This window comes from Sabethes cyaneus, chromosome 3 (genome assembly GCF_943734655.1).
Source record: "Sabethes cyaneus chromosome 3, idSabCyanKW18_F2, whole genome shotgun sequence".
In the NCBI taxonomy this organism is placed as follows: Eukaryota; Metazoa; Arthropoda; class Insecta; order Diptera; family Culicidae; genus Sabethes; species Sabethes cyaneus.
In genome coordinates, this window is record NC_071355.1 from 247,161,314 (window position 1) to 247,173,475 (window position 12,162).

A 12,162-nucleotide genomic window follows, 5' to 3' on the forward strand; every position below is an offset into this window, starting at 1 on the left:
TTAAATGTGCCTCTTCTACAGGTTGTTGTTGTTGCTGTTGTTGTGTTTGTTGTTGCTGTTGTTGTCGTTGCTGAGGTTCGGCCATATGTGCCACATGTCCGTTGTTCCTCCCGCGACTGTTATTTCCTCGGTAGGTTTGGTTGGTTTGGTGGTTATTGTTATAACCATAGTTGTTATTGTGTTGTGTACCCCTACCACGGTACCTAGTGTTTCCTCGGTAACCACCACGACCTCTAGAGCTTCCTCGGCTTCTCCAATTATTTCGATCGTTGCCCCTATAGGGCGTTCTTCCTGATGTGCACCATAGTGCCATCATATTTTCTAAACTATTTTCAGTTTTTGGAGTACTTTGGCACTCCAACGCATCCGATATCGCTTTATTTAGCGATGTCGGATTCCGTGCTTTTACGAAAAATTGTGTTGAGGGATCTTTCAATCCCTCGACAAATGCCTGAACCGCTACAGGTTCGACAATATTTAGGGCTGCCGCCTCACTTGGGAAAGTTCCCATTGAAACGTGTGCGGCTGCCAATTTAGCGGACAGGTTTTCTATGTCCGCGCCGAACTCTGCGATTTGTTTAGAATGTTGTTTTTGCAATGCCATCTCCTTTTCCACCGCTCTCGGTGTAATCTTCACCGAAAATTTTCTTTTCAGTGCATCAAACGCCTCGGCGGTTGTTCGGGCATTATCGATTGCCCCGTGGGCTGCGCCTACTAGTCTTGTTTTTAAAAATTTCAGGACGTCTGCTGGTGGAACTCCGTTGGAGTATTCCTCCAGCAATTCGACGGTTTCAATAAATATGGACAGTTTCGATGGTTCGCCATTATATCTGTCGACTACCTTCATGGCCAAGCTAAGGTCTAGTTTGGTCGCCATTTCGTAGCGTTCTTCTTCTTCGAAGTCTGAAAATTCTTCTTGAAGAACTTCCTCGTCGTCGTTTGATTCCTCTGAGTCTTCTTCGTTATCTTGTATTTTCGAATTTTCACCCTCACCCCCTTTAGTGCCTTCAGGGGCTAAGGTGTCGTCTAGGTTAGCAGGTACTGAGCCAAGCAGCTTATAGCACTGCCTAGCAACAGACTTCAGTTGTAGATATCTTCTTTTAAATTGGGCTTTAGTCTCTATTGCTTTACATTTGTTTACGGCCCTTTTTAGCTCTTCTAATATGGTTTGGATTTCCTTTATTTTCCTTACCTTAGTGCCTGGTTTATAATTGGCATGTTTTTTTAAATTAGCATGTAATTTCCCTAACGCATCTCCTGCTTTGAAAAATTCTTCCATTCCAGTGATAGTGCCTAAAACAAAATTTTTTTTTTTTTTTTTTTTTTGTAAAGTAATTTATATTCTTCTTTTTTTACTAATGGATACTTCCCAATTATTTCTCTGGTTATATTTGAGATGTTCTATGGTCATCACATTTGACATTTTTTCCCCGCAGCAGCCGAAATTTCCCATATCTCGCTAGTGTGAAATTTTCCATCCATCCGAAGCTGGAATCATCGAACGAAATTTTCTCTCGCAGTCATCGTCTGGTTGATTGAAATCATTTCCAGTTGTACAACTGAATCAGCACTTTTATCCGTAGAATGTATGTCGATGTACGAATGCAACGTGGAAGCTACTTGGGACAGCACTACACTTTTTTTTTTTTTTTTTTTTTTTTTTTTTTTTTATACGTTTGTTTTTTAAAGCAATTGTTTATTGTTTTAATTGTTTTTATTTTGAATCACAACATTTGGTAGTTTCTTACACGTTTGGCAAATTTGCCATACTAATAGCTCTTTGGGCGACACTTTCTGTCTGTTGGCGGTGCAGTTTTGCTACTATCCGCACTACAATGTATCCTACAGCCAACGCTGCTATCACGCACAGTGCAATTGTTTGTGCGGTATGGTTCTGTTCAATGACGCTATTTGATGCGGCCGGTGCGATGATTTCATCCGCACTAAACCATCCCATTGTAATTTTTTTTTTTTTCACTCTACGATTCACGTATTACGTGGTCTCTTCCAGAACACTGTTCGAAGCGTGCTTTTTCGCTTTGCAACCAACAAGGACGTTTTTCATTGCACAATTTCTGAAACTATAACTTCCGGAACAAAACTCGACCACTTTTTTTTTTTTTTTTTTTTTTTTTTACTTGGGCATCTCCAACGCGTGAATCAGAAAATTTAACCGTATCGAAACTCGCTTTCACTGCATACTGGCGAGGATCGCCATGCAATATTCTTGGGATATGGCGGTTCGGTTTGGAGTAAGAATACTAGATGTGGTCCTCGTAACGTGTCGTTCTCGACTATATTGTACTGAAATATTTCTTCCTATGCTATGTGTCGTACGTTTTACGCTATGCGCTGTGTCAGCGTATAATTGTCACCGTTCGACGCGGTACAGTCCGTTTACGCTTATACAGCATAACCGATCCGCGTCGCGCTGAACCATTTCAATCATGAGCGTCCACCACAACAGTGGTAAACACTGCTCTACGTTCTAAGCTGAATTCTTTGCAATCAGGCTAGGAGCTCAGTTTATATTCCAACAGGAATGGAATTTCTGAGAAGCGATTTTGCGAAGTATTTCAATTAGTTGCACCTTGTAATTCAAGCGTTACGAACAGGAATAACTTTCGACTGCATAATTGTTTGTTTTGCAACGTTACTATTTAAAATTGCGGAAAACCCTCATGGTTAACAAATACCTTAGTGCTTCGGGAAAAATGTGTTTCCCAGACATAAATCATTAATTCTAGTAACCCAAGTAGCACACATTAGGTCCATTTAGTTGAAGCAACCGAATTACCACTGAAATTAATCATAATTCGGTTACCACAACTACTTTGTAACGACCGTGCTAGCTTACAACTTAGCTGAAGATAATTGTGCCTTTAATTGGTTTGAGAAAGATCCGTTTTTATCGAAAAATTGAGTACAGTGAAGAGACACTGATTTCTGACAGCAATTTTCGCATACAGTGTGATAGATTGTACAAAAACTACAAATAGATTCAGAACAATGTACTGTTTCAATGCGGTTGTGAGCCGGCGGTATCATTGGTCGTGTTTCTTTTAAATTTCTTTTTCGTTCCGGGGATTTTTTTTGCCAAGATTGCAAGCATTGGATCAGGCCGATATGTGGTTTCAGCAAGCTGGCTCTTTTTGACATACATCACATGGAGCAATGGATCAATTAACTAAGTAAGTTTGATGAGCAAATCCTATATTGGACCAGTAAATTAACCTCCCTGATCGTGTAATTTGACGCTTCTAGGGGTGTACCCAATTAGGTATGGACGTTAGGCAATCTGCCGGGATTACCTACGGATGGCTGAAACGCAACTGGCCGAATCACGAATGGCCGAAATACAAATGGCAGAAATAACAAATGGCATAATAGATGTAATGGCCGAATCTCAAATGGCCTTCAACCTACACAATTGTTGGGTATATGCTGCCCTTACTCGCTACCGCTCATTCGGACTCAACCTAGGTATAACCCCTACTATTCAGTAAACCTAGGAGAATGCATGCACCTAAATAGAAGTGGTTTCTGTGGGAGGAGGCCGACGTTTTCGACTGCGGGTTACCGGCGAACATTCGCAGCATGGGGCCGTTTCGCCCTATATCAACTAGGAAACACGGCAAATAGGTCATGAACCATTTGCGCTTAGGAGAAGAAAGAAATTTCAATCATCTATACTCTATAGTAAATGGTTTTGGTGCTTATTGTGTTTTTTGTTTGATTACAGTTATTTGTTGACTGATTGCCAATTCATGTTTTGTATTGAATAGTTATTTAGGCATTCCAAGAAAACTCGGCCTTACGTGATTCGGCCATTCGTGATTCGGTCTTTCATGATTCGGACTTCGTTGACTATGGTTAAAATTCGGCCATTTGGTTTTCGACCATTCGTGATTCGGTTATTTATGTTTCGGCCATTCGGTATCAGCCCGTTGTGTTGTTTATTTTGTTTTTTGTTCGACTAAATTCATTTGTAAACGGCTTTCCAATTAATTTTTTTTGTTGAGTAATTATTTAGGCATTCCGGAAAAAATTCGTCTTTTCATGAACCTTTTGAGACTCAGCCAAATAGGAGTTCGGTCTATCGTTATTCGACCAAATAAGAGTTCGGCCTTTCGTGGCTCGGCTAAATTAAGGTTCGGCCCTTCGCAATTCGACCAAATATAATTTTGCCCTTCTATGATAACCGTTAAAATTCGGCCATTTGGATTTCGGACATTTGTTATTCGACCATTTGTGTTTTGGCCATTCGGTACCAGCCCAACCGTTGGCTTGTAAGAGGTTTTTAGGAGCATTTAGCATTCCATTTACGTACGAATGGCCGAACCACGAATAACCGTAACACATAGAAATATATTTGCACTCTTCTTTTTTTTGCAAGCACTGCTGCATGGGAGCTGACTCTTCGCAGTGGCTGGCGCTTCCGACGACTGGTCACCGGTAAACACTCGCTACTATTACTCACCTTATAATGAGGATCTCACACCTTATTCGGCCGCCATTCGCCGTGGCCGCCGCTTAGCGTGGCACCGGGACTCCAACCCGGAATTTCTCGATTAGTACTCGAGTGCTTTACGCATTTAAACTATACCACACCCATATATTAATTAGTCTCAGATCTAGTTTTTGTCCTACCAGTCCAAGCGTTCCATCTTTCGCACACATTTAGGTTTAGCCGCAGATCGAAACTTGCCCAGTATTCAGTCTAACATTTTTCGCACCAAACGCTCCTCTGCTTTAATCAAAAGAGTTTTACGTTTGACCGCGATAAAGTCAGTACCAGTAAAAATAAAAAAAAAAAAAAATGATTTTGTGAACTTTTTTGTGGTGCTTCTGTGTTATTTTTGTGCTAATACAAGCCATGGCCCATGGGTATAAAACGTCCTTAAGAATTTGATCCTTCTTTATTGACAGACCCAGACTACTCTTTGGGTTAGAGTCCCACTCAGTAATTGAACTCAATATATTTTTGGCCTAACATCGAAGTTTCGGAATATCATTCAGTCTAGCATTCTTCCTCGCCAAACGCTTCGCCACCTAATTTCATTTTTACGTTGTTTTTTGAAGCTATTTTGTTTAATTTTTATAGCATTTTTTGTGCCATATTGGTATCGTTTTTGTCTCATGTTTGTATCTCTTGCGTCATATTTGCGTTTTATTTTGGGAGTATTTTGATCAATTCATGGTAATTTTTGTGTCATTTTTGTAGACGGTAAATTTTATTGTACATGTTGGAATGCATTTTTACCCGGTTCAGCAAGCTCCCCACATTCCAGTGTGACACGGAGCTGTACCGCAATTTGTCTTGTGCATGTCCTGGGATCATTTCGCATGATCCGCAAACTTTCATGTTGAATTGGTGACGCCACTTGGTGCTCTCCTCGAAGCCTCGTTGAAAACAACGTTCCTTGGAGGAAGCCGACGGTGCGTTGTCGTAAATGATTATTATTATTAAAATCATTGTGTGACAAATCGAACTTCCATTATGTAGCTGACGGTCGGAAAATCTACAATCATGCTCGTGCTTGGCTACACATCGTTGCTACACAATTAGCGAAACAATAGCAAAGGTGACTGTCCGCAAGTTCTTCCGGAAAATACATTTTGATGCTGTAATCGTTTTGTGAAACGTCCTATGGAGCTTGTTTCGCTGTTGTTTTCCATAAGGATCAGACCGAGTTCGTTGCACGCGATGATATACTGTGCTATGCGTGATGTATGAATTCGTGCAGTTTTCAGATGCAAATTTAACACTCAACACTTAAAATTAAATTGCAACGAAACTTAAAATTAAATTGCAACAAAAACTAAAAATATTTATTAACTCTGTAACGATTGAGATTTGACCATGTGCGTAGAAGGATTTTTTTCGTCAAATGTGGTCCTCAATCCCCCCTGGAATATTTGCACTAAGCTACCTAACACCCTGTATACTGGCAAATTATTAATCAACTTATTTGTCTCATTTGTGTGTATAACGAGCTAAAAAACAAAAACGTATGCTTTTATGGTACAACCTCACTCTCACTGTCGCTATATATCAAAATACATTATTCAGCAATTTGTAAAATTAATTTGATTGGCTTTTGTCGGTTGTCTATTGTGATTAATTACTTGAATTAAGAGCCACAGGTCTGTTGTTGCAAAATAAACATAACACTTGGATTTTGAAAGGATAGCAAATGAGATAATGATAACAAGTTCTTGTAGCGTAAAATAATATTTCTGCTACGAATATCTCAGTTTGTATGGTAAAACATGAATTCGAAATATTTATTCTGCTATATTTTCACAATCTCCTGTGATCATTTCCCATCCTATTAAGCAGGACGTATCATTTCTGCTCGGCAACTGACTGAATCTCGTGCCAGCGCCAGACGAAGAAGCGGTAGGGTATTTACTCATTTCTTATCCCAACAATCCCAGGACTGGCGGGGGGTCACAGATAATAACGCTGCTGCAGTAATACATGTGACAGGTGCATTATTAAACACTGCCGGTCTGCGGGGAAACCGAAACCGCACCGTACACATACCCACACACCCACACTCATACCTCATTACCGCGCGGTCCATTTGCCATCCGCAACACTGTTGTAGACCCCGATGATGTACGACGGGCCACGCTGTGTTGTCCCATTTTCCTGTGTCCTCGTCTCTCATTTGCACCGGCATCGGTCGGTCGGTGCACCGAAAGCAATTCAGTACAGTACGGGTACATCGCCAGCAGGCAGGGCTAAAGTCATTAGTTACTTTTGCCTCTCGTCCTGTGCGCTATCTGTCATGCTATCATCCTCGGGTCTTCGGTTCGGATTCTGGTTTTCCTCCTCACTCAACTACCTGCGACGCGGCCGCCCGGTTGGCCACCTATTAGTAGTGTGCCGAAGCAACCTGAACCTGAATCGTGTTTCGTTCGAATTTACCTACCTACCGGTCGGTGGAGGCTGCAACGGAACGGTGAGGAAATGGTTTCATCTTCACTTGCCAGGAGCAACAGCTACCACCTCAACCGAAACCGAACGGCTCTAGGAGAAGCTGACTGACATGCAATCTACACGTCATGTCAGTTGAGTCGTTTTTATGTCATCTTTTTTTTTGCTCAGCGATGCGATGGTGGACTGATTGCAGTTGCTCGGAACTAGTCGCAGTTCCGTTTGCAACTAACTGAGGCTGGCATTGCAACAAACTTTGTTTTCCAGAGAGAAAAAACCCCGTTTAATCCAATGAGCGACCTGAACGTTTTTATTAATTTCAATTATTCAAACAACGTGAACATTACTTTGAAGTACTCGACTTTTCATTCGACAGACGTGTGACGTTTTTCGATTTACTTTCCGGTTTTATTTTTTTTTGTACGACAAAATAGGTTGTAGATACCATTTGCTGTGCTACGGAAAAAAATGTACTTCGTTCTCTGCCTTTGACACTCAATAAATTATAGTGAATGATTTGAGTGAAGTTACTTTGGGGGATCGATTTGTTTCCTTTATGTGTGCTCTCTTCCTCGAATGTTGTATTGGTAGCTTTACTAGGCTACGTGACGTAATGTAGAGGTTTCTCTAGATGATAAACGTGCGTTCAGGTTTCCTTCAATTCAGTGACATTGATTCAAGTCATTTGACAGCACGTGTTAAGTATTCTGCAAGATAATTTTGCGTTGAATTTGGGCACCATTCCCGATTGCTGTCAATTTTTAGTGAATTAGTGAATCACAAAATATATCGAATGAGTATATTTCAAAAGGGATTTACGTAAGTACGTACAGCTAGAGAAACTGATCCGTATCCTTTTTCTAGTTGATACGTGATACTAGCATTAGTGGCTGTCATGAAATCCTCCTCTTGATTCCTCACAGTCGTAAACTCTTCAAACCGATGCAACAATCGGCCGGTGAGTTTATCTCGAATGACTGCTGAAGCATCTGCTATCGGTTAGAGTGCGCTCAGTTGGCTCAGTTGTAGACGAGTGCATGACTGGGTTAATATCGATTGAGTTCTCCCCAGGGGATTTTATTTGATGCCATATTCATGTGACGGGGATGAAGTCGAAAGATTGTAGAAAGGCAAGTACGGCATGAAGTCTATTGCAGAGCAACAGTTGTCATAATATTAAAGATGATAGACCTCAGTTGAAAGTTGATTTAAGAAAATTACGAAAATAAGGTAATGGAAATTTACTCTGCTTGAAGCTATGGAAAACATTTGATTTCGACACATTTCGCCAAAAAAAATCGAACATTGCACAAATCTGCCGGGCAGATCAATTCGAGTGGCTGCGCGGCTGTTACCTAGATCTGACCCGGATCAGCTACTCGTCGGTCACAGATTGCTTGCCACACTATGTCGCATGCATATCACATCCAGCCGCCCATGCACACCGCAAGTTCACATCCTTGCGGAACGTGCCGGCAATACAAGTATCAAATTCAAATTACCCTCTGCCGTCCCGTTCAGTTCCTTCCACAGTCCGGCGGCCGGCGGCGGCGCGCGGCCCGGAGTATCTTACTAGGTCTTGTCAATCTACTCACTTGAATGCCTTTCACGTTTTTCCGGGGGGTCATTGGGTCGATGGTAATAACCATCGTCTTGGAAAGGGCCCTTCGGAAACGACAACGACGTGTGGACATTTCCGCTTGAATGATTTCATGGGTGATTTTTTTTCTGGTGTGCTCTTTGCCACACTTAAATCGAAGGCCACTTTAGTTGGGATCGCATTCTGGTTACGACCGACGCACGGGGTCACCGAAGGCAGAGTTGTTAGTGTAGGGAAAGTTAAAATAAACGACAGCTTTTCCGTTTTCTGACTTTGCGCCCCAAGCGCCAACGTTCTCGTGAAGGAGAGGCGGAGCGATTTCGATTAAGATAAACAAACACCACAAAGGCGGGGTGTGGTGGGCCCCGTTGTCCTTCCGACTTGAATATGAAGTTTAACTTCCGCTTCTTTTCTTTCGCTACAAAGTCCCTCTGTCTGCGGCTGGGAGAGTATCGATTTTTGGTCACAAAAAGTATTAATTGTGTTTCGTTTTTGCTTTTTCACTTTACAGTGTGCCTGGCTGGATACCACGAGAAGCGGTTACTGCACGATCTTCTGGACACATACAACACGCTGGAGCGGCCAGTGGTCAACGAATCCGATCCCCTGCAGTTGAGTTTTGGCTTAACCCTGATGCAAATTATTGACGTGGTAAGTAGAGCTTCTCAGAAAATTGAATTACGGGTTGATTAATTCCGGTAACTCCCTTGAAAATCCGAGATTCAAGTACCTCTTATCAGAAATTTACTTTCGGTAAATTCACTTCCCGGTTCAAGTGTTTATGTAAAATCAGTTTTGATGATCCCCGCGTTTTCGGTTTCGGGGTTATACTTGAAATGTTCGGCAAGCATTTGCTAGCTTGTGCAGTGGAATTTGATATCTGGCAGAGAGTGTTGCCGGTTTATGACCATATTGGGCTGATGGTGATAAAAATATTATTTTATTGCCCGTTTTTATCGGTAAATTTTCCGCTGCCGCTAACCGAATCTAAGGTGGAAACCACATGAGATTGTGAAATGTAACATTTTACTGCCGACTGTAAAGGAAGGAGTAATTTCAAGGCGGAAGATTCGTTGCTGGCGAATTTTAGTGTACTTTCTATCTGATCAATGTTCTTTTAATATGTTCAGAAAATATTGAATCAATTTCCACTTCCACTTTTTAAGAAAACAGAATATTAATACCGAATTATAAATTTATAATTATAAAAAAGTCAGTTTGTAATCATGAATGCAATGAATATTGCAAAGCTATGAAACGATTCACACAGCAATCGAATCCATCATTTAGTTGTTCGTGAATATTAAAGTCGCCATCATGATAGATAATTCGAAGCAATTTTTCAATGAGAATGACATTTATTGAATGTCGTCAATTTTATCGTTTTCGCTATGCTCTTGCCGGACAAGATAGATGAGTGTAATAAATCGTTATTCGAAATTTAACGTTTGCTGTCGGGTGCTGTTTGGCTTCGAACAAGGATTGAGCAGCATTAAGTAAATTTAAAAAGCGAAGTTGCATTATTACCAAAGTTTTAAAACGTAATTAAAATTATATGCATTGTATTCGAGCTGTAATTGTTAATTATCAAAAATGAATGACTATCTGTAGACTATTGCTTACCTGACCTTCGATCAGATATTAATTTTTGCATAAAAATCATAACTTAGTACCTTTCCAATTTATTCTCATGGAAAAACGATTAGCTTTATTCGATGTTTTCTACGCTTTTAGCCATTGGCCGGGCTAGGGCATATTGCGGCATGAATATAAAAGAATATTTAATATTTAGTCTCAGTTCATGTCCCATTTTATGTCCCATTTTATGTCCCATTTTAAATTCTATTAAAACGGTGTTTTAAAGCCTTTATAACCAATACAGTTTTACTTAACAATATCGTTACTTAATAGGTTCTGACAACATTTGGCAATATTATTAATGGTGTTAGACCGATGAATTACTAAAAATGATAATTTGGGAGCCACTTTTATAGAAAAAAAACAATTTTTGAATATTATCAGTAAATTTAGTTAAATCTCATATAAAAACCATTAAATTGGTAACTTTTTTGATGATAATATTCTATTTACCGTTATTTTAGCTTGTGATAGAAAATGAGATTTATCTCAGAAATTAGCACGAAATATTGGAGGAAAAGTTTTTTGGGCTTAACGGGGAGTGGCGACTATATTGCTACCAATTTTTTCGAGCTTTTTAGGTATTTTTCAACAAAAAAATTAATACTAAGTTTTCCTGTATGTGAACATTATATTTGATCGAAGTTTGTGTTCATTCTGCGTGTTGTTGCCACGACCTTACAAAGGGTTAATTTCAATTTCAACTACCTATTCACAAATGGAAGTCTTTCAATTCTCTAAGTCCGATTTTAAGTCCTATTTTAACTGCAATTTCAATGCAATTTTAGGTTCAGTTTCATGTCCTATTTCATTTGTGGCCAGAACGTGCCACTGAAGCCACAACTGCTCATACCTATTTCATGTCCCATTGAAAGTCTCGATTCAACTTCAATTTTAAATCGAATATTAAGTCCTATTTCAACTTCAACTTTATATTCGATTCCTTGTCCCTTTTCAAGACAAATTTAATCACCAAATTCATAAACTGAAGCACAGTTCAATCTCCGATTTCAAGTCTAATTTTTCGCCCATAGCCAAGTGTAATTTCAGGTCCTGTTTCAGTAAAAAATCAAGTTCGATTTGAAGTAAAGCCAGGCCAAATTAGTCCCAATTGCAGTCCAATTTCATGTCCACATTTCTATGTTCCATTTTAGGTCCCATTGAATGTCTCATTTAAAATTTTGGAAAGAGATGATTAATTGGATGAACTGGGAAGTTTCGATATAGACCAAAAATAAATTGTTTTACTTTCTCCATTTTATCATTCTATATACACACCTCAAACTGGTATGCGATGATATTATTTGTGTATGACAGCTCTTTGTTTCTATGGCCGAGAAAAAAGACTGATATCTTCTCGATCAGAGCGTTTAGACTACTAGCGGCAGTGGTTTAATGCGTAAAACATTCGGGCACCAACCGAAATACCGTGGATGTGAGCCCCACCTGCCAATGCACAGCCCAATATATTTTTGGTCTATATCGAAATTTTCCAGTTCATCCAATTAATCATTCTTCAAATTTCAAATCAATTCTTCAAAATTCATCCTTCGAATTTCAATTTATGGCTTATTAGGCCAGCGCAAAATAGTCGGAAAATTGCGATTTTTGGCCAAAATTATTTTTTAGTTTCAAATTGATTCTAGATTATATTTGTTACAAAAGAAATGATTTAAACTTATAAGAACTCATATTTAGGGTGATTTGGGGAAAAATGATCAAATGTGTCCGATATAAACATTTGCTTGACAAACAAAAATTTTCTTTCTCGCAGGGACTCTCCCATTTTCTCATTGAAACTCTCTTCAGGTACTAAATAAATTTAGTAACAAAGATAATCAAATTTGTTGAAAGAGTACTTAAAATTTTGAAGACTTGCTAAAAGTATGACAATTTTAAAATTATTTTTTTTCGGAAAATGTCAAATTATAGCAAACTTTTAATTCATGTTTTGATACAACATACTTCGAGCTTTTAG

General features: G+C 39.5%; 1 protein-coding gene across 1 annotated transcript in view; it reads left to right on the plus strand.

Annotated features, from left to right (window-relative positions):
* LOC128742960 (neuronal acetylcholine receptor subunit alpha-7-like) overlaps nucleotides 1-12,162 on the plus strand; it is a 112,233-nt gene that overhangs the window by 24,722 nt on the left and 75,349 nt on the right. Inside the window, exon 2 of the mRNA XM_053839460.1 lies at nucleotides 9,058-9,197. Coding sequence (XP_053695435.1) covers nucleotides 9,058-9,197 — 140 coding nt within the window. The remainder of the gene's footprint in view (nucleotides 1-9,057; nucleotides 9,198-12,162) is intronic.